The sequence below is a fragment of the Nycticebus coucang genome, chromosome 2 (assembly GCF_027406575.1).
Source record: "Nycticebus coucang isolate mNycCou1 chromosome 2, mNycCou1.pri, whole genome shotgun sequence".
Taxonomy (NCBI): Eukaryota; Metazoa; Chordata; class Mammalia; order Primates; family Lorisidae; genus Nycticebus; species Nycticebus coucang.
In genome coordinates this window covers 57,171,434-57,194,680 of record NC_069781.1, presented here as the reverse complement: position 1 = coordinate 57,194,680, position 23,247 = coordinate 57,171,434, and the positions used below count along the sequence as shown (strand labels likewise).

Sequence of the window (23,247 nt, the reverse complement as noted above, 5' to 3'; positions counted from 1 at the left end):
GTTATGTTCCCTATTTAAGACCAAGGCCCAAAGCACCATCTTCAGAGAACCTGGAGACCAAGGCTCAGGGTCACCCACCACGCCTAGCCGAGCAGCATCTTCAACATCCACAATGGCCTTGCCCTTCTCTGTCCTGATGGCCCTGGTGGTGCTCAGCGGCACGTCCATCTGCTCTCTGGGCTGTGATCTGCCTCAGTCCCACAGCTTGGGCAACAGGAGGGCCTTGACTCCCCTGGTACAAATGAGGAGAATCTCTCCTTTCTCCTGCCTGAAGGACAGGAGTGACTTCAGATTCCCCCAGGAGGAGTTGGGTGGCAGGCAGCTCCCGAAGGCTCAAGCCGTCTCTGTCCTCCATGAGCTGACCCAGCAGACCTTCAACCTCTTCAGCACAAACGACTCATCTGAGGCTTGGAATCAGACCCTCCTGGACCAGTTCTGCACTGGCCTCCATCAGCAGCTGAAGGAGCTGGAAGCCTGTCTGATGCCAGAGGAGGGAATGGAAGAGACTGCCCTGATGAACCAGGACTCCATGCTGGCCGTGAGGAGCTACTTCCAAAGAATCGCTCTCTACCTGAAAGAGAAGAAATACAGCCCTTGTGCCTGGGAGATCGTCAGAGCAGAAATCCTGAGATCCTTTTCTTCATCAACAAGCTTGCAGGAAAGATTAAGGAGAGAGGAATGAGATGGGTCCGACGTGGCAACCATTCAGGTTCACACAGTCACCATCTCACATTTTCATGGGTGCTGCCATTTCAAAACTCTAAATTTTGTTATAACCAACTGATATCAAATCAAATGTTTCAAGTATTTTCAGGAATGTCAGGCAACATGGTCTTCAATTTTATGGGTGCTAGCCACTTACATATGACCTTGATGATGGATCTATTTATTATTCATTTAAATATCTATGTATTCAACTATTTATAAGATTTAAGTTATTTTTGTTCAAAAAATTATGTGCCTGTATGGCGCCCCATGATCGCATTAATGTACACAGCTATGATTTAATAAAGAAAATGAAAATAAAACATAAAATTATGTGCAATTTTATGATGTTAACATAATAAAATATGTCCTCTATATTTAGTCAGTTTATTAATTTGTTTTGTTCATGAAATAGTTACTAAGGGAAACTTCTCGTATTTGTTTATTCTTCTAAAATGGAACCCCAAGCTTGATGATGAAACATAATTAAGAAATGCATTGTACAATTCTTCTACCAGTCATTATAATATCCAGGATATAAGTAAAAATGAGTCTAATGTAAGCTACTGCTGTCTGATTCATTCAGGATATAAAGGTGAACATAACAAATACAGTTCTTCCTCTATTGAACCATTGATCCTTGTAGGGAAAGAAACCTACAAACAATAGCCATAGCCAATTCATGTCAATTAAGTAAATGTTATAATGAGAACAATGACAAACCGGTGCAGTCGTAACAGAAGAAGGTAGACTAAGGTATGCCAGGAAATAAAAAATAAAAAGCAGCGATATTCTTTATAAATTGACAGTTAAATATCTAAGTCAAAATGTCTGTTCCCATTTGGGGATGCATGAGTTTGCCATTTCCAAGGAATTCAATGCCTGGGACTTCACACCTGGCAACTGAAAGGACAAATATGAAGGTGGTCATGTGGGGAGAGAGAGCAGAGAGTGAAATAGACTCAAGCTCGATTCTGAGGACCTTCCACTCTTAGAGGGACAGAAGAGAGGAGCTGCTATGGAAACAGGTGGAATACCTTAAATTAGAAGGACAGGGGAAATGGTAATAACAAGATCTTTAAGGAAATAAATGTGCTTAGAAGAAGAATCAGGGGACTTATGGAAATGTGGATGGTACTGTCCACTCTACCAGGGAAATAGACAGCACAGCGAGAAGTGTTTTGGTGGAAGTAATCAGTGGAAACCACACTGGAGTAGGTGGAAAACTGAAATGAGAAATCAGGGCCTCGTCTACAGAAAATGTTAAGTTTATGGGAAGGTTGCCTTTGAAATGGACGGGAGAAATCCGGTTGAACCTGAAAAAGAATGAGGACGATTTTGTATCTGCATAGTTTTTTATTCTATAAAGTATGTATATCTTTGGATAGATTTTGCGGTTTTGATATATTGGTAAACTGTATCCATATTTTTAATATATCTTATTTATTTCAATCATAACATAATAAATTGTTCCCAATTATACTGGATCATCAGTTTTGTACTATATGGACTATCATGGAAACTGACAAACTTCTTTCAGAAAATAAAATTGGGAAACTGGATCAGACAATCTCTTTCTCATTAATACGGTAAAGAAGGAAAACATGGGGTAACACCACCTGAAACTACTCCTGACCCAAAGAAATGCAGACAGGGCAAGAAAGAATAGTCTATAATCGAGAAGTAAAGAGAGATTGGGGAGTTCTTGCAGAAATTCACAATATCAACCTTACAGCATCATATGGATTACAAATAACAACAAAGAGTTCTACCTTGCAATTCCATTCTTCTTGCATGAACAGATGATGCTCAGAAATCCACTTAATCTCTCTGAGATTTGGTTTTCTCATAAAAAATAAATGTATTCTCTCTATTGTGTATTTCTTAATCATCTATGAACACATGGATTTCAAAGCACTTAACGTAGCATTCTCATTGAGTAAGGAGTTATTAAGAAGGTCTGGTAGGTGTTTCCCTATTTTTCTCCATAGTGCTGTAGATGAGAATGTTACTTGTCTTTCTATAATGCTCACAGTAACTGTGTCCTTCCATTCAGGGAACTAAGTTCCAAAGGAGGCAGCCTCACGAAACAAATTTTGTAACAAATGGTAGAGAGGATTCCAAATCGTCACTCCCCTTTTCAAACACGTGTTCTCTCTATACTCAGAAATTAATGGCTCGTAGGAGTGCCTGAAAGGGGAATTATCGTCTAGGAGGAATTCAGAAAAAATGCAATATCTATTTAGTGAGTCTAGCCCCTGGCACATGCCCACCCTTATCCTCACTCAGCATTCCACAATACACCCTCCTAGCACGTGGGTTTCCTGCCTCACCAGGCAGAAACCCCATGGGACCCTGGTCATTCACTGCCTTCATCTTCCGGACCATAAGTACAGAGCTGCTTTCTGTTCTGCTGTCATTGGGGCTTCATGGTTTCCCTAAAGAGCAGAACGCCACAAGTAGAAAGCAGAGCTTACAGAGAACACCTGTGCTCTGCAGTGACATCTGCAACGCAGGGGTTCCAGGTTTTCCGCTGCCTATGACATCATGGCATCTGTAGCTAAAGGAAAGAGAAAGCAGGGTCTTACCTGTGTGTGGGCACTTGTAGAACTCCCTGGGGAAGACAGCCCCCTGGTGGCCAGAAGTGACCACAGTGGCCACTAAACCAGACCTAAAGGCTGGTTTCAGATGTATGCAGAGTGTTCACCAATTCCTGGGGATTTCTCTTTCTTCTGCAAAACGCCTACTCCTCAGCAAGAACAGATGCTATGTGTCATCAGGCTGTTTCCTTACCCCTAAACTATGACAAAGAGAATAAGTGTGTGGCTTGGGGCATGACATGGCTTCCTTGGGATTTCAGTCTAGGAAGGGAGAGACATGTAGTTGCTGCCTACAGTGGGCTATGTAGACCAGGGTGCACACCCAAGCATCACATCCTTCCCCTCCTGAAATTTCCAGGCAACAGGCAGAGCTGCCAATCTGGGCATGAAACTCAGGAAAAGCTCCGGATTCAGAGTGCATATTCTCCTACGTGAAGTATTTTGTCCCCTTGCATATTGCACTCTAAGGGTGAAGTCAGAAAGAAATTGTCCTACTATTGTTTACATGATTTGTCCATTTTTAATCATAATGCTTTTTTACTGTCGAGATGTTTGAGTTTCTTGTATGTTCTCAATACTTATTCCCTGTCAGATGGGCAGTTTCCAAATATTTTCCCCATGCTTGTCTTTTGAGTCTGTTCATTGCTTCCTTTGCAGTGCAGAAGGAAGGATTTTCATTCCATATAAATCCATTTACATAATTTTACCTTTGGGAGAGGCTCCCAGATCATCACTCAGGTGTTACTCATTAACTCTTCTCCCAGACCAATGTCTGGAGTAGTTCCCTGAGAGTTTTCTTCTAGTAGGTTTGTTGTTTCATGTCTGAAGTTTGGTCTGCGCTTTGTTTTTATAGCAGTGCCATGCCATTCTGGTTAATACAGCTTTACTGGATATGTTGAAGTCAATAGTGTGATCCCTCCAGCTTTGTTCCTGTTGCTCAGGATTATTTATGCTACTCATGTCCTTTTGTGGTACCATACAAGTATTTTTTTCTTTTTTCTATTTCTGTGAAGAACATCATTGATGTTAGTAGAAATTGAACTGAATCTGTAGCTTCCTTTGAGTAATACTCTCATTTTAAGAACCTAATTTTTAAGATCCACAATGATGGGCTGCCTTTCTGTTTGGATGTCTCCCCTGCTATTTCTTTTCTCAGAATTTTGTCCTTTTGTTTCAAAAGTTTTTCATCTTCTTGGTTACCTTCATTTCTAACTATCTCATTTCATTTTTGTACCTCTTATATATGGAATGTTCTCTTGATTTCTTTGTTAGTAACTTTGTTATTATTTCATAAACCAAAATTAAACATTGAAGTACACTGAAATAAATGTTAAAGATTGGAATCTTAATAGACTTTAGCCTATTTGAAGAATTTTTCAGTATTTCATTACATTAAGTACTCTTATATGCATATTTTCATAATTATTAGTGTTATTTGACACATTACAATTTATCTACATAAATAAATTAGATTAAAGTCACTAATGAAACTTAGTCTTGAAGTTAAGTTAAAAGTCAATGGTTCGTAAAAAGAATTTCTTAATTTTGACTTAAAATTTTCATTTGTAGTACATTTTCAACCATGCAATGAATGTAGAAATTCAATATTGCCATCCATTGTATAAAAAGTGGAGAAATACATAAACTACATATTAAGAGATGCAGTTTACCTGTATGAAAGGTTTACAGAGCTTCAATTCAAAATAATCTTAGAAGGCTCACTGGTCAAGGAGTGGGGAGATAATAATGAAAAGAACATGAAAATAACGTGGGTGAGAAAATGCTCTAAACCCAAGTACAGGGCGCATCAAGAAAGCAAAAACAGGAGTAGAAAGTAATGCGGGGACATCCAGAAAGCTGAAAGTAGTTATGTTGCTTATTTAAGACCAAGGCCCAAAGCACCATCTCCAGAACCTGGAGACCAAGGCTCAGGGTCACCCACCTTGCCCAGCCCAGCAGCATCTTCAGCATCTACAATGGCCTTGCCCTTCTCTGTCCTGATGGCCCTGGTGGTGCTCAGCGGCACGTCCATCTGCTCTCTGGGCTGTGATCTGCCTCATTCCCACAGCTTGGGCAACAGGAGGGCCTTGACTCCCCTGGTACAAATGAGGAGAATCTCTCCTTTCTCCTGCCTGAAGGACAGGAGTGACTTCAGATTCCCCCAGGAGGAGTTGGGTGGCAGGCAGCTCCAGAAGACTCAAGTCATCTCTGTCCTGCATGAGATGGCCCAGCAGACCCAACCTCTTCAGCACAAATGACTCATTTGAAGCTTGGAATAGGACCCCCTGCACCAGTTCTGCACTGGCCTCCATCAGCAGCTGAAGGAGCTGGAAGCCTGTCTGGTGCCAGAGGAGGGAGTGGAAGAAACTGCCCCAATGACCGAGGACTCCATGCTGGCCGTGAGGAGCTACTTCCAAAGAATCGCTCTCTACCTGAAAGAGAAGAAATATAGCACTTGTGCCTGGAAGGTTGTCAAAGCAGAAATCCTGAGATCCTTTTCTTACAACAAGCTTGCAATAAGGTTAAAGAGAGTTGAATGAGACTGGTCCAACATAGCAACCATTCTTATTAACCCTGACAGTATTTCACACTTTCCTGAGTTCTGCCAATCCAAAGACTCTCATTTCTGCTATAAACATGATATGAATTGACTCTAATCTGTTAAATATTTTGAGCAATATTAAGCAACACATTTTCCATCTCTATGGGCACTTGTTGCTTCCAGGTGCCTATACTGATGTGTCTATTTATTATCAATTTTTATATTTATTTATTTAAGTATATGTGAGGTTTAAATTATTTTTGTTCATACAATTTTCTGTACACCTTTACCCTGATGTCAATGAAATATATCCTTTATATTTAGTAATTTTAATATTTTGCTTTGTTCATTAAAGTTTTACTATGGAAGACTTCTGGTATTTAATTATTTTTCAAAATGACACTCCAACCTTTATTGAGCCAACTGCCTAAAGAAGAGCTGTTAAAACTCTTTTGCCCAAAATTGTTATACTCAGGATATAAGCACAAATTGATTAATCTAAACCACCTAATCTGTTGCCTTTGGGAAATACACTTCTTGCTCTCTCGTATCTTTGGTCTTTATGGGGAAAGAAACCTGAAAACAATAATCACACTAAACCAATATAAAGTCATTAAATGCTATATTGAGAAGAAGAAAAAAACAAAGACATTCTCTCAGTAGAAGATAGACTGAATCATGTGAGCATATCAAAATCAATGCAGACATACTCTCTATAAATTGGTAAATCCATTGCCAGTACTATACATGACTTTGCATTTTCTAAGAATACAAGGCCTGGAGTCTAGTGACTGGCAACTGAAAGCCAAAAATGGAGCTTGTCATGTGCAGAGAAGGTGCAGAAGGAAAGAAAGACTTCAACTCGATTCTGAGGGCCTTCCAACTTCAAAGGGACAGGAGAGAAGAGCTCCAAGGGAAGCAGAGGTGGAATACTTTCACTAGAAGGACAAAAGAGAATGGTGATTGTAGGAAAGAAATCCTCACAACCCTGACAAGAGTACAGTCAAGTTGCATCATAAGCATATCAAAATCACAAAGCCTTTTTACAGAAATAAAAAGCCATTTTTGGAAACAGCTGGTGAGAAAAAGCAGGCCAGAAACTAAAATGAGTGATCACAGCAAAACCCTTCTGCACCCCCTGGGATGCTTTAAGGCCATTGTTCTTGGGAAACAACAGAACAATAACTTTTACTTTATCCTGGCTGGTGGTCAGTTAAGAGAGCAACTAGATGTAGTCGAATTAATCTATTTTTACTTAATTGCATATGCTTCTCACGTCATATCCAAGAATTCATTGCTAAATTCATTGCCATGAAGCTTTCTCTATAGATTTCTTCCAGGAGTTTTATATATTTATATTTTATATCTTAATCCATTTTGTATTAATTTTTGTATATAGTATAAAGTGGGGTTCCAGATACATTCTTTTGAATGTGGATATCCAGTTTTTCCAACACTATCTGTTGATGCAACTAATTTTTTTCCATTGTGTAACTGTCTTAGCCTGATTATGTTGCCTGTAACAGAATACCTGTAAATAGATACATTTATAAAGAAAATGAATTTATTTCTTGTAATCATGGATTCTGAGAAGTCCAAGGTCATGGTGGCTGCATCTGGTGACAGCCTTCTTACTGGTAGTACAAGGTATCACATGGCAAAGGGGCCTGCTCTTATAAAGCCACCAGTTCCATGCCTATGATATAACCCATTAATTTATTAACACATGAATCTATTAATCCATGGATGAATTAATTCACTCATAAGGGCAAAACGATCATGATTCAACAAACTCTTTTTTTTTTTTTCCAGATTTTGACTGAGGCTGGGTTTGAACCCACCGCCTCCAGTATATGGGGCCAGTGCCCTACTCCTTTGAGCCACAGGCACCGCCCAGTGAATCAATAAACCCTTAAAAGACCAACCGCTCAATTCCTACATTGAGGATTGAATTTGACAAATTTTAGAGGAATAAATATTAAAGCCATAAGAATACCTTTGACACCTTAGCCAAAGGTCATTCGACTATATACACATGAGGGTTCACTTTCGAGCTCTCTCTTCTATTCCAGTGGTGTGGATGTTATATTTTTATGCAAATATCATAATATTTCAATTACTGAAGCTTCCTAATATGCTTTGAAATCATGAAGTGTGGGGCCTCTTGTTTGCTCATTTTTCTCAATATTAGTTTATTTATTCTGATTCTTTGAGATTTCATATTAATTTTAGGATAGTATTTTTTTATTTCTATAAAAAGCCTTTGTGATTTTGATATGCCTTTCATTGTGTCTATAGTTTGAACAGTATGAACATCTTAACTATCCATGAACACAAAATGTCTTTTTGTTTTTTGTATTTTTTTAAACATCTTTCACTAATGTTTGGTTGTCAGCGTATAAGACTTTTTTTTCCTGGTTGGTTAATTTTGTTCTTGAGTATTTTATTTGTTTTGATGCTATTGCCAATGGGACAATTTTCTTTCAATGTGTTCATTGTTGCTGTATAAAAATCCTACCTATTTTTGCTTATAAATTTTGTGTCTTGAAACTTTACTGAATTCATTTATTAGTTCTAACTAACTGCATGTAACTGTGTGTGAGAAATCTTTAGGGTTTTCTACGTATAAGATCATGTCATTTGCAAACAAAGATAAAATTCCTTCTTTATTTCCAATTTGGATGTCTTTTATTTGCCATTTTGACTCCTTCATAAACATATAATTGACATATATGAAACTGTGTATATTTAAAAAGTGATATTTGATGGAGTATTGACAAATGCAGGTATTAAACTCCCTAAGAAAACAGTGATCACAATCAAGATAATGCACATGTTTATCACCTCCCAAAGTTTTTTTTCATAGTATTCTTCCCTATTTCCTTTGCTGATCCCTCCTTCTTTCTCCACATACATTCATTTTTCCCAAACCTTTTGAGAGTGAATAATAAATGCAATGTATTTTAAACCCAAAATGCTTCAATACTTCTTTGCTGAAAACAAGGACTTTCTTTTACATAATCCCAGTGTAGTTATCAAATTTGGGAACTGTAATATGGATACTATTAGCTAATCTGTAGTCCATATGCCAATTTTGTCAGTGATACAATAATGCCCCTCATTTGCCTTATTGGCAATAAATTTTTTATGAAACTTAAAAATTTAATTTATTTATGATCTATCATTTGCTAATCATGTCAAGTTATTTTTCCTGTTCAGTTTTGTTTTGAATGAACATAGTCATTGTACATATTTATGGGGTATGGTGCAATATTTCAATACTTGTATAGATTGCATAATGATCAAACCATGGTGGTTAGCATATCCATCACCCCAGACCTTACTTTTTTTTATGGTAGGAACATGCAAAAATCTTCTCTTCTAGCTATATTGAAATTTATATTACTGTTAACAATAGCTATCTTACTGTGTAATAAAACATTAGAACTTATTCCTCCTATGGAAAACAGTAAAGAGACTTCTTAAAAAATTAAAAACAGAGTAACCATATTATCCATCAGTTCCACTCCTGAGTATATGTTCAAAAGAAAGGAAATTAGTGTGGCAAAGACATATCTTCCTTTCCATGTTTTTTGTGACACTATTCACAATAGACAAGATATGAAACTAGGAAATCAACTTAAGTGTATATCAACCGATGAATGGATTAAAAACACTGTGTGTGCACATATATACAATAAATATGCAATGCAAACCTATTCAGCCATAAAAGAGAATGAAATACTGTGATTTGTGACAACACAGATGAACTTAGAGGTTACATGGAGTGTTATAAGTACAGCATAGAATGGCCAATTCCAGATGATCTGACTCATCTGCAAGATCTAAAAAAGTGCATCTTATAGAAATGGAAAGTAGAATGGTGGAAGAGAATAGAGTAGAAGCTGGGGGGTGAGGGTGGGAAAAGATGCTAGTCAATGGATGTTTTTTCTCTCTTTTTCTTACCTAATTGTTCTGGATAAGACTTCTAGTACTTTGTTGAACAGAAGAGATGAGTGTGGTATTTGTGCTTTGTTCTTGACTTTTTACCATTGAGTACAATGTTAGCTGTGGGCTTTTTATACATGTCCTCTATCACTCTGAAGTCATTTTTTTCCTATTCTTATTTTGTTCATTGTTGCTATCATAAAATGGTTTTGGAATTTGTCAAATACTTTTTCTTCATCGATTGAGATGATTGTGGGTTTTTCTCTTTTTTGTGTGTTAATGTTGTGTATAACATTGACTGAGTTTTCATATGTTGGACCACTCTTGCATTCCAGAAATAAATCCCACTGGCATTGGTTTTTAATCATTTAATAATGTGCTGTCGAATTTGGTCTGCCTATGTTCTGTTGTAGATTTTTGGATCAGTATTAAACATGAATTTTAGTCTGTAGTTGCCTTTTCTTGTAGTTGCCCGGATTTGACAACAGAATAATATCAAACTCATAAAATAAATCAAAATTGCTTCCTCCTCTTCAATTTTTTAGAAGAGATTGAGATGACTGGTGTTTATTTTTTAAATGGCTGATAACATTTTACACTCACACCATCTGGTCATATGCCTTTTTTTTGTTTTGTTTTGTTTTTGTGGGGATATTTTTGATTACAAATTAGATCTCTGTACTAATTATATATCTGTTCATATTTTTTATCTCTTCATGGGTTAGTCTTGGTAGGTTGTATATTTCTTCTAGGCTATTCTATATGTTGGTATTCACTTATATGCAGGAAACTTTTAATTTTTGTACCATTAATTGTAATGTCTCCTCTTTCATTTCTTATTTTTGTTATTTGAGTCTTATCTATTTTTCTTAGTAAACATAGTTAAGGTTTTGTCTATTTTATTGATCTTTTCAAGAAACAAAATGTTAGTTTTACTGATTCTTTTCTATTGTTTTTCTATTCTCTCTTTCATTACCTTCCTTCAGGCTTTATTATTTCCTTCCTTCTGCTAGTTTGGGGTTTAGTTTTTTCTTTTTCTAGCTTTTTAAGGTATAAAAAGGTTGATTTGAGCATTTTCCTTTCTTTATTATAAGCTTTTATAAATGTAAATTTTTAACTCAGGACTGCTTTCATTGTATCACGTGGGTCTTGGAATTCATTTTTTTCATTCTCATTTGTCTCAAGACTGTTTCTTAGAAGTGAGCTCTCATTCTGTTGATCAGGTTGGAGTGCAGTGGCCCAATCAAAGCTCACTGTCACCCCAAACTCCTGGGCTCAAGTGATTCTCCTACCTCAGCCTCCTGGTAGATGGAACTACAGACATGTGACATCATGCTTTGTTTGTTTCAAATATTTTTTAGTTTACTTTTAAATTTGATATTCTTCTTACATTTTTATCACATTTAAACATGCAAATGATTTCTTTCTGTCCTATGCCTTGTGGTACAAAATCAGACAGCATTTACTTTCTAGGAAAAGTTAAATGAGAAAGTTAACTGGTCTTGTGATCATTGTATAAAAACATTGTACATTGTATTCATTTTATCGTGACATAAATATCATTCATTTTATTGACATAATTCTGAAGATGAAAATGGAAGGAGTCCAGAGTTATCAAAATAAATTTACATAGCAAAATACCACAAGGAAAGGGAAGGCATGTAAGTTCCCAGCACAATCCCCCAGTGAATCAAAAATAAATGCTGATTTCGTAGGGTTTGACTCTAAGAAAATAGCTAGGGTGGAATTAACCTGTATTTTCAGGATGTTACAATCAGGGAGAAATTTAAAATCCAATAAAAATATATTGACTGGCTAAACTCCTAAAAGTTGTCAATTTTTACAATATACTTTTTCAGAATGAAGATCCCATCTATTATAGTAACTTCTGTACCCATTTCAGAACTTTGAGCATTTTAATTAGTTAATAATATAAAGAGTTTAATTGAATCATGAAAAATAATTAACAATAAAATTTATATAATATATGTAAAAAATCTGATACTCTCTGATTTCTCCTCTTATATAAACAGGTTGATTTTATACCAGTATCATCTAAATATCATCAAATGATTTAATGCCTAATTTTCCGAGTGATGGAAAAATAATATCACAACTCTTTATAATTCACACATGCATTCTGGAGATTTGGTCCTTTTTGGCAAGGGCGGGAAAGGTAGAGGATTGATGATTTGGAGACACAGTGCTACTCCTCCTCAAAATGTAGTATGGTATATTGTCTAATTGCTGTGAACTGTGTAACTCTGGGAGAGTTTGTATTTGGGTATGTGCATCTGTATAGGACACCAGGCTAGTTATTTTCTGTTATGACCAGTGGAAGACAAATTAGAGATGATGTCAATTTGTGAGTTTAATATAGTGCTAGCCAGAGGCTGAAGGTCGTACTGCTCTTATGATTTGATTCCCAGAACCATATGAGCCTTCAAGAAAATAGAATTTCAGTTATTTTAGGAACAAACTCAGTAGGCATTAATGACACTCAGTGAGAACAGTACAGTGGAAATTTAGCCATTGTATATCATAATTCTAGCAAATGTGGCCATGATGAAAGGAATACTTAATGATTTGTGATGCCTTTTAGTAGGAAGAGAATATTTGAAAAATTGCTTCAAGGAAAATTATTATTATTATCTTTCTTTTTTTCTTTTGAGATAGAGTCTCAGTTTGTCACCCTTGATAGAGTGCTGTGGCATCATAGCTCAAAGCAATCTCAAACTCTTGCACTCAAGTATGCTGTTGCTTCAGCCTCCCAAGTAGCTGGGACTACTGGTGCATGCCACAATACCTGGCTATTTTTTAGTAGAGATGGGATCTCACTCTTTTCCAAGCTGGTCTTGAACTCCTGAGCTCAGGCAATCCACCCACTTCAATCTCCTAAAGTGCTGGGATTACAGGCATGAGCCATTGAATCCAGCCCAGTAAAAATCATTTCTTGAATGATTACACTGGTCCTGGTGCTAAGGGTAATAGTAATTAAGACAGAGTCTAGTTATTAAAGAGCTGATCTACTGAGAATGATCCCATATCTATGATTTTAAAGAGAAAAAAATCATCCAAGGTATAGTGCCATTTTCCTATATTCTCAGCTACTCAAGAGGACCCCTTGAGCCTGATAGTTCAAATCCAGCCTGGGCAACATAACAAGACCCTTGTTTCTGAAAAAGAATAAATAAATAAAAAATAAGGAATAGGGAATCTATAGGACTGAGACAACCTAATGTACCTGCAGGACCAGTCCAAATTGACTCTGCTCTGTTTGTTACAGAACATCAAGTTACCTTGTAGATAGATGTACCAAGTCCCAAACTATAAGTCATGTAGCCTGGACACATGCAATAGAGAAAGCTTTAATCTCTAATAACACAGAGAACCAATGTTTCCTCCCCATACATCCAAGGAGACCAGGATGTGATTGAAAACTGTAAGCCAGAATTCTCAGAAGTGAGGGGTCCATTGGCTAGGAAGATCCAAGGCTAAAGTCCTCCTCAAGGAGACTATCATAAATGGTTACATTTAAAGTCCTCCAATCATCTCTGGTCTTGAGATTTTGTGATATAGGCTAGTCTCACTGGAGTTAGATGATATCTCAAAATAGTTTTGATTTGCATTTCTCTGATGATTAAAGATGATGAGCATTTTTTCATATGTCTGAAGGCCACGCGCCTGTCTTCTTCAGAGAAGTTTCTCTTCAAATCCCTTGCCCAGCCTGCGATGGGATCCCTTGTTCTTTTTTTGCTAATGCGTTTGAGTTCTCTGTGAATTCTGGTTATTAAACCTTTATCGGAGACCAGAGATGTTGGTGTGGATGTGGAGAAAAGGGAACACTTTTGCACTGCTGGTGGGAATGCAAATTAATACATTCCTTCTGGAAAGATATATGGAGAACACTTAGAGATCTAAAAATAGAGCTGCCATTCAATCCTGCAATTCCCCTTCTGGGCATATACCCAGAAGACCAAAAATCACATCATAACAAAGATATTTGTACCAGAATGTCTATTGCAGCCCTATTCATAATTGCTAAGTCATAGAAAAAGCTCAAGTGCCCATCGATCCACGAATGGATTAATAAATTGTTGTATATGTACACCGTGGAATATTATGCAGCCTTAAAGAAAGATGGAGACTTTACCTCTTTCATGTTTACATGGATGGAGCTGGAACATATCCTTCTTAGTAAAGTATCTCAAGAATTTAAGAAAAAGTATCCAATGTATTCAGCCCTACTATGAAACTAATTTAGGGCTTTCACGTGAAAGCTATAACCCAGTTACAACCTAAGAATGGGGGAGGGGGATAGAGGAAGGGGGATTGATGGGATTACACCTGCGGTGCATCTTACAAGGGTGTATGTGAAACTTAGTAAATGTGGAATGTAAATATCTTAGCACAATAACTGAGAAAATGCCAGGAAGGCTATGTCAACGATTATGATGAAAGTGTGTCAAACGCTCTGTGAAACTAGTGTATGATGCCTCATGATCATATCAATGTACACAGCTATGATTTAATAAAAATAAAATAAAATAAAGTCCTCCAATCAGACCCCAACCAGCCAATACTCCCAATACTTTCTCTTGCCCTCTGACCCCTGAAAACCTCAATTGCCAAAATGTGGAAACAGCTTAAATGCCCACCAACCCAGGAATGGATTAACAAGGTGTGGTATATGTATACCTTGGAATACTATTCAGCCATTTAAAAAGATGGAGACTTTACATCTTTTGTATTAACCTGGATAGAAGTGGAACACATTATTTTTAGTAAAGCACTACAAGAATGGAGAAGCATGAATCCTATGTACTCAATTTTGATGTGAGGACAATTAATGACCTAGTACATGGTGGGGGTGGGAGGGGAGAACAGAGAGAGAAGGAGGGAGGGGGTGGGGCCTCGGTGTATGAAACACCTTTAGGGGGGAGCAAGACACAAATGCAATCAGTGTTACCTGGTTTCTTGTACCCTCAATGAATCCCCCACAATAAAAAAATAAATAAATAAATAAAAATGAAGAAGTAGAGTTAGAGTTTAGAATTGGACCTTAAAATTTATGCTGTACATGAAAATACTCATTATTTATTGAGTTACGAATTTAAGACAAAAATGATTCTCTTTTGTTTGATAAGAATAAACTTGGTCATTTTGGCCATTTTAACTTTAATGCAAAAGTTATAAGAAAGATTCAAATTTGAGTATTTTCAAAAGTATGTGTTTATAGTGGGGATGATATTGCTCCCAAGGGTGCAAAAATTAGCTCTTGGGATATAAATAAATCTCTGATATTACAATAGTTGTGGCTTTCCAAAGCTCAACCCTTTTCAACATAATTTTGTTCCCTAATACTCATTTATCTCGCTGTTTTTTTCTTTTTAAATGAGAATATTGACCTTGAGATCATGGAAGATAGATAAAGTATATGTAAGATCAGTGCCATAAATCTACGGTGAAACCTATGGTTTATTGGTGGACTTTACCTTATTTGCTTGATTTCAAAGTCGTATTGGCAGAGGTGTCCTTTGCTAATTTACTGCTGTCATTGCCTGTCCTCTGGATGTTGCTTATGTAGGATCCAAGCGGCAACCTCCCCTTTGTCCTCTGAACATTCACTGAAAAGCAATTCATAGAAGAAAGATTAATTGGAGAAAAGGCACACAAAATGTACTAATTTGTACACAACAGAAATCACTGTAAATCAAACTATTGAGGCAAGACGGGTTATGGGAAAGATGGTAGACTTGGCTAGCAAAGGTGCTCTTATTATGTAAATGAGACCTCAAAAGCAGCCCCAGAGAGCAGAGATCTTTAATGTTTCTTTCAGACCTTTAAAGGTATCTCAATTAATCTTTGTTTGAAATGGTCAAGGGGAGGCAAGGCTGTATCAACACAGATTCTTTACAGATGCAAATTTGCCCCACAAAAGACAGATTTTGTGGGATAATTCTATTTGCTAGTTCTCAGGCAGCCATGTCAAAATATGTCAAAGAATTATGTACAATAAATATTTAGGGGCAAAATATTTTGACTTCCTTCACTTACGTTTGGACCTCAGTGTTCTTAAGTGTGAGCTGGCCTTTGAAAATAGTTTACATTTTATCACTAAAGATTTTTCAACGCAAAAATAATCAAGTGGTGAAAAGAAGAAAATGTTGACATCTGGATGACCATTTATCAGTTAGTGAAGTTAAAAGCTATTTTCTCATGTGAGGTAAAATTAGAAGTTAAGTATACCAAAAATCAATATTAAGAAAATAATTTAATTTTTCAACTTCTTAAAACAAATATTTATTTTTATCGTTTGGGATTCATTGAGGGTACAAAGAATTAGGTAACACTGATTGCATTTGTTAAAGTCCTTCTTATAATTGTGCCCTGCCCCCCAAGAGGTGTGCCATACACTGTGAGCTCCCACTCCTCTCCCACCTCTCCTCTCCCCACTTGCTTATTCCCCTACCCCCGAACTTGTATTAGCTCATTCACTGCCTTCATATTAGAATAGAGTACATTGGATTCTTGCTTCTTCATTCTTGTGATGCTTTGCTAAGAAGAATGTGTTCCACCTCCACCCAGGTTAATACAAAAGATGTAAAGTCTTCATCTTTTTTAGAAGCGTAATAGCATTCCACGGTATACAGATACCACAGCTTATTAATCTATTCCTGGGTTGGTGGGCATTTAGGCTGTTTCCGCATTTTGGTGATTGTAAATTGAGCCGCAATAAACAGTCTATGCAAGTGACCTTATGAGAAAAGGATTGTTTTTCTTTTGGGTAGATGCCTAGTAATGGGATTGCAGGATCAAACAGGAGGTCTAATTTCAGTTACAAAATGTTTTAAATGACTTTTAAGTATATCATTGCGTTCTGCAGTCCCCAGTCTCTGGCCTGGAGACCAACTAGTACCGGTCCTGTTAGGAACTGGTCTGCACAGCAGGAGGTGAGCTGTTGGCAGGCAAGCAAGTGAAGCTTCATCTATATTTGTAGCTGCTCCCCATTGCTAGTATCACTTCCTGAGCTCTCCCTCCTGTCACATCAGCAGTGCCATTACATTCTTATAGGAGCACAAACTGCACATATGAGGGATCTAGGTTGTGTGCTCTTTAAGAAAATCTAATGACCTTGTCCCCCAGTCCATGGAAAAATTGTCTTCCATGAAACCAGTCCCTGGTGCCCTGGTGAGGACTGCTGATTACACTGGTATTATTATTATGTATTTGTAATTTTTAATTCAATACACTGCAACTTATGTAGGTTAAGAAAGTGAATTAAGGGCGGCGCCTGTGGCTCAGTCGGTAAGGCGCCGGCCCCATATGCCGAGGGTGGCGGGTTCAAACCTGGCCCCGGCCGAACTGCAACAAAAAAATAGCCGGGCGTTGTGGCGGGCGCCTGTAGTCCCAGCTGCTCGGGAGGCTGAGGCAAGAGAATTGCTTAAGCCCAGGAGCTGGAGGTTGCTGTGAGCTGTGTGACGCCACGGCACTCTACTGAGGGCCATAAAGTGAGACTCTGTCTCTATAAAAAAAAAAAAAAAAAAAAAGAAAGAAAGTGAATTAAAATTCACTTTGTAAATTTAGTTATAAGGTTAAATTAAATGTCAGTAGCTTTGTATTTTTTCTTTCTTATTTATTTATTTGTTTATTCATTTATTTTTGAGTCAGGGTCTCACTCTGTCACCCAGTGCTGGAGTGCAATGGCCACATCACAGCTCAGTGTAACCTCCTGCTTCTGGGCTCAAGCTGTTGCAGGAAGATGAGGCCCAGTGGAGAGAATGGACACCCAAATACCAAGTTTAAAAAAGGAAGGCCTTTATTCCAGCCAGCAGAGTAGCAGCAGACCCAGAGTCCCCAAATGGCTGTGCTCCTCCACTGGCTCAGTAGTCCTTTTTATCTCCAGCCAAAAAGTCCCAGCCCATAGGTACCTTTCACATCGCTTAGTTTGAATCAAGCTGGAGAAGCAGGCTCCAGGTATTAGAGAACTGGGGGCTTTTACAGAAGGAGAAGCAAGCATTAGTTTCCAGGTTCCAGGAAGTTAAGTTTCTATAAAGTCCTAAGATCTGGGGAGGATCTCACAGCTATGTCCTTGGCATCTCCTTGAGAAAACCTCTGTTCTCTTAGACCTCACATTTTTCCTGGTATGTTCTTTTAAGACAATCCTCCTGCCTCAGCCTCCTGAGTAGCTGGGACTATAGGGGAATGCCTCCACACCTGGCTAACTTTTTAAAATTTTTTGTAGAGACAGAGTCTTGTTATATTGCCCAGGCTGGGATAGCTTCTAAATGTAATATTTAACTTACATTTTGGCATTTTTAGCTTTGCAATGAATAAAAAGAATAACCTTTACACTTAGTCTTATTATGTAGAGATATACATTGACTACCTATGTAGATACACAGTTATATATGTATTATTATATTTTCCTGGGTATTTGAATCAAGAAAAAAATCTGTCAAAAGGCTGGAGGTGGGGTAAATGTAGGCAATAATGAAAAACAATTGGAAATTCTACTTTAAACTCTATAAACAGCACATAGAGGAAAGTTAAAACAGACATAGAAAGTATTGGGGTTCAGAACATAATACCCCAAAATTAAGTCAGCAGAAGCAGCCTCAGAAGCAAAAGTTTTCCTCTGACTTTCTCCCACTCTCCTGCCTTTCAGTCCCATTCTTTCCCAGGGTTAGCCATAGAAACTGCAATATCTCTTTTCTAAGACTGATCATAGAAACCAGAAACTTTTTTCCTCAAAACCATAAATAAAACCTAAATTATTACTCTAACTTTCCTTTTATCTTTCCTTGTGAAAACTGGCTTTAAAGATATTATCTGACTCCGGGTTCTGCCCCATTCCTAGAAGAAAAGAATGTATCCTAAGGGAGAGCAAGAAGAATCTAGGCAGACAGCCTTGGTAGGTTTCTCACTCGGTCTATTCGGATGATGCCATACCCTTTTTGTCCAATCCTATTTCTACACAGCTATCCATTGTGGGATTTCAGCATAAAAACAGACAATATTCCCTGTATCTTCAGATTTTCATTCTGAATCTCCAGTCCATACATGCTAAATAAGTTCTTCTGCCTTTTCTTTAATTAGTCTGTCTTTTACAAGTTGATTTTTCAGGGGGAAGGTTCTACTGGCTGCAAAAGTAGTATGGGAACATTCAGAGAATGGACACTAGTATGTTCCCTATTTAAGACGGAGGCACAAAGCAAGGTCTCCAGAGAACCTAGAGAGCAAGACTCAGGGTCACCCATCTCAGCCAGCCCAGCAGCATCTTCAACATTCACAATGGCCTCACTCTTTTCTGTTCCAGTGGTTCTGGTGGTGCTCAGCTGCATGTCCGTTTGCTCTCTGGGCTGTGATCTTCCTAAGTCTCCTATCCTGAACATTGTCATCCTCAAACTCCTGGTGGAAATGAAGAGAATCCATCCTTTATTCTGCCTGAACGACAGAAGAGACTTTGGATTCCCCAAGGAGGAGTTTGAGAACAAACAGCCTGAGAAGACTCAAGCCGTCAGGGTCCTCTATATGGTAATCCAGCAGAGCTTCACCCTCTTCAGCACGAAGCATTCATATGATGCTTGGAATAATACCCTCCTAGACCAGTTACGCACTAACCTCGGTAGGCAGCTGCATAAGCTTGAAGCCTGTCTGAAGCCAGAGGTGGGAGTGGAAGAGGCTGCCCTGATGAACCAGGACTCCACACTGTCCATGAGGAACTCGTCTGATCCTTGGAATAAGACTGTCCTAGACCAGCTCTGCACCGACCTCCATCAGGAGCTGAATGAGCTGGAAGCCTGTCTGATGTCAGAGGTGGGAGAGGAAGAGACTGCCCTGATGAACCAGGAGCTGGCCGTGAAGAAATACTTCCAAAGAATCACTCTTTACCTTAAGGAGAAGAAATACAGCACTTGTGCCTGGGAGATCGTCAGAACAGAAATTATGAGATCCTACTCTTATTCAAGACAATTGCAAAAGACACTAATAAAAGAATGGAATGGAGTTCAGCACAGAAACAATTCTCACTGACTCTTCTCCTATCTCACATTTCTAAATGTTTTGTCTTTTTAATGACTCTTAATTTTGCTATATCCATCACATGAATCAAATTGTTCAAATATGTTCAGGAATGTTAAGGAAAATTGTCTTTAACTGAATGGGCAGTAATTCTTTACAGATGAATGTGCTAATGAATCTATTTAACTATTTCAATATTTATTTACTTATGTATTGATAAGATTTAAATTATTTTTGATCATATAATACACGTGTACCTTTACATTGTGGTTAATATAATCACAGGTGTTCTTTGTAGTCAATTTTGCTTTTTTAATTACATTTTAATGTGGAAAACTTCTTGCATTTGTTTATTTGTTAGATAAGAAACTACCAGTCATATTCACCAACCTCATTAAAGAATGTTGTTAAACTCAGTCACCCATCATTATTAAATTTAAGTTATAAATAAAAATTACCTTTCACTAAACCGGGATGTATGTTGTGCTTGGGATATGGAGGTGAAAACAACAAATACCATGCCAGCTTTCCTGTGTCTTTGATTTTTGTAAGGAATATCACCTAAAAATGATAATCCCACTTAATAATATATGTTGGGTAAAATTCCATAATGAGAAGGAAAACCTATTGCAATTCTCCCAGCCAATGCTAGAACAAAGCATATCAGAAAATAAAATAAAAATAAGTAGATATCCTCCACAGTCAACTGGTGGACATCTAAGTGCAAATGGACATTGGCAGTTGGGTGTTTAATTCTGTATTTATAAAAACTTATACAAACTGGAATCCCAAGGGACAGAAGTAGTCGTGTGGGAATAGTTTACAGAATGAAAAAGAGACTTGCATATCTACAATCTTAACTTTAAAGGGAAAGAAGAGGAAATAGAGTCAGAATGATCATACAGTAAAGAATGTTGATAAGAGCATATTTAAAAGACTAAAACTTCTTAGAAGACTCAATTCACGCATGCAACACATGAATTGAAACTGCCCCCTATATTGGGAAAATAGATAGCCTGGTGACCTTAGTGAAAGATCGTTAGTTAAAATTATTCAGCAGAAATTGTACTGGAGTTTGTGGCAGGGAAAATTAGAGAAGTTAGTCACAATCTATATCAAAAGTGACTTTGAGATCTTTGCTTTCTGAAGTGGAAGTGAGAAATAGGGTGGGCTTATTTCAACAGGAAAAAGAATATGGACTATTTTTCATGCACACATACACATATTGTTTATAATTTTTTTGCTCCTGTCATCTAGAAGCTATGGAAATATTTGACACATTTGTACCTGATTAGAAGAAGATGGGTCACGGCTTCCAACCTTGGTTCTTTACAAAATCAATACTGGATTTTGGGCAATTGATTGTTTGAGGGACAAAAGAAATCATTCTCTAATAAAAGCATACTAAGTGTTTAAAGTTGTGATAAGCTAACTCACACCAGCCCATTAGGAGTGAGTTAGCAAGACTTAAGTTTGGTGATGTGTGCCTGGAGGTATGTCAAGCCAGAGGGTAAAATTTAAGATGTGCTATCTAATTTAAAAGGCGGTGCTGTAGAAAGATAAAAACATTGTAGTTTGGGGGATTACGATGGAAACACACGTGTAACTAAAAATATAAGATAACCCGTGATTTCGGCAATGATATGGAGAGTCATTGTAAGAAAATGCTCAAAGAGTGAAAAACTCCTATGACAGTCCTGGACAAGGGAAGTTCTTGGTGAAGCCCAGCCACATGGCCACACTTGAAAGTCTTCCTTTGTAGGGAAAATTGGAGAAAATTATTGGTTAATAATTGTATCTGGAGTCATTACTATGAGCCCCCTTATAATGATAAAATAGTAAAAAAGATATATGCCTTTTTCCTAAGAAGTTTAAATTACTTAAACAGGTCTCACAAATCCTTTCTCAAGATGATAAGTCCATAGACTAACATGAAAAGTAAAGAGGGTAAAAACAGAGCCCAGGGCAGAGGTAAAATTTTGTTCTTAACAAGAAGCAAGCTACTATCTGGAAGCCTTGATACTTTCATTTCTTCCTTACTCCAACTTCCAGTAAGAAAGTCATGTTATTTACTGAACTCAAAGAGATTTTGTTTTGTCTTTGGGTCACAGCCCTGAGCTGCCTGTTGTCCAATATCTATAAACTGGTGCTCTGTATATTTTTGCCAGTTCTCTAGTTGTTAATGGTATTAGTAGGACATATACAAGCCTTTCTGGTATATTGTGACCGAAACCTATAGTATACTAATCCCTTTTTTCAAGTCTAATCTTAATTCAATTCTCTATTCTATAAGTATTTTATTTTCATCTATCATATGAGTTGAGAGTTTACATTGATATTTGCCTAGATTGCCTGGTTATCATCATATAAAAATCTTATTGAAAATTAATTTTATCATTTTAACATCAGATACATCCTTTTTTCCCTAAGTCCCATTACTACTATGGTACAGTAATTTAGGAATCGTGTATTTTAATTATAAGGTTACCTAATAGTCTCTTTGTCATTATAAGACCCACTGCTTTATTTTTCTCTATTGCTTTTTTCTTCCTGATTAAATGAAGATTTTATTTATACGGAGGCCAATTATTTCATAAAAATTATAAATTTTAGGTATTAACAATAAATTTTAATAAGTATAATAAAATCAATAAAAGGCAACAAGAGTATGTAATTTTGAGATAATTTGTATCATAATTTCAAAACATGAAACTTAATTACTTATAATGTACAATATAGATTTTGAATTGAATCTACATTTTGCCAGGAAGATATCTGTGATTCTGGGCAATTCACATAAGTCCTCTGAGCCTCAAACTTCTTCAATTTGAAATAGGGTAGAAATATTTCAACATTGATTGTATCAAAGAAACTAAAACATTTAAAAGCACTTAGCAGAATGTCTGTTTTGCCCTGGAGTCAGGGTTTAACATATGGTGACTATTTTCTTATCTATTCATATAAATTGTTAAGACACAAAACAATACTCCCAAAATGAAAGCCTCAGAAGTAGACTCAGAAGCAAAAATTTCCCTGTGACCTTCTTCTGACCTCTCAGTCTTATTCTCCCTCAAGTTTAGCTGTAGAAATTAAATCCCTGTTTCCCAGCAGGTCCTGGAAATCAGAACCCCTTTTCCCCAAAGCCAGCGATAAAACTTAAAAATTTATCTCTAACTTTGCCTCTGCCCTTATGTGTAAAAACTGACCATAAAAAAATTAACAGATCTAACTTGTTTGACTGTAGGTCATAAGTCTCTTATTCCAGAGAGGGGCCTGACTCATTCCCAGAAGGAAGGAACACATGTTCAGAGATGCCAAGAAGAATCTAGACAGACCTTGTTGGGTTTCACCACTCAGTCTGTTAGCATTAGATGATACCCTTTTCGTTTAATCATAGTTCTACAAGGATGTCCATATACTTTGTTTAAC

At 37.2% G+C, this 23,247-nt stretch overlaps 1 protein-coding gene and 1 pseudogene across 1 annotated transcript; both read left to right on the top strand.

Moving 5' to 3' along the window:
- Positions 1-112: 112 nt before the first annotated feature.
- LOC128566382 (interferon alpha-10-like) lies at positions 113-682 on the top strand. The gene has a single exon (XM_053563256.1). The coding sequence runs from the start codon at positions 113-115 to the stop codon at positions 680-682; it is 570 nt and encodes a 189-aa protein (XP_053419231.1).
- Positions 683-5,281: 4,599 nt separating this feature from the next.
- On the top strand, positions 5,282-5,845 carry LOC128596808 (interferon alpha-10-like; annotated as a pseudogene).
- Positions 5,846-23,247: the final 17,402 nt, after the last annotated feature.

Coding starts and splice junctions, on each gene's coding strand:
- LOC128566382 (XM_053563256.1), top strand. CDS start 113: ATGGCCTTGCCCTTCTCTGTCCTGATGGCCCTGGTGGTGCTCAGCGGC.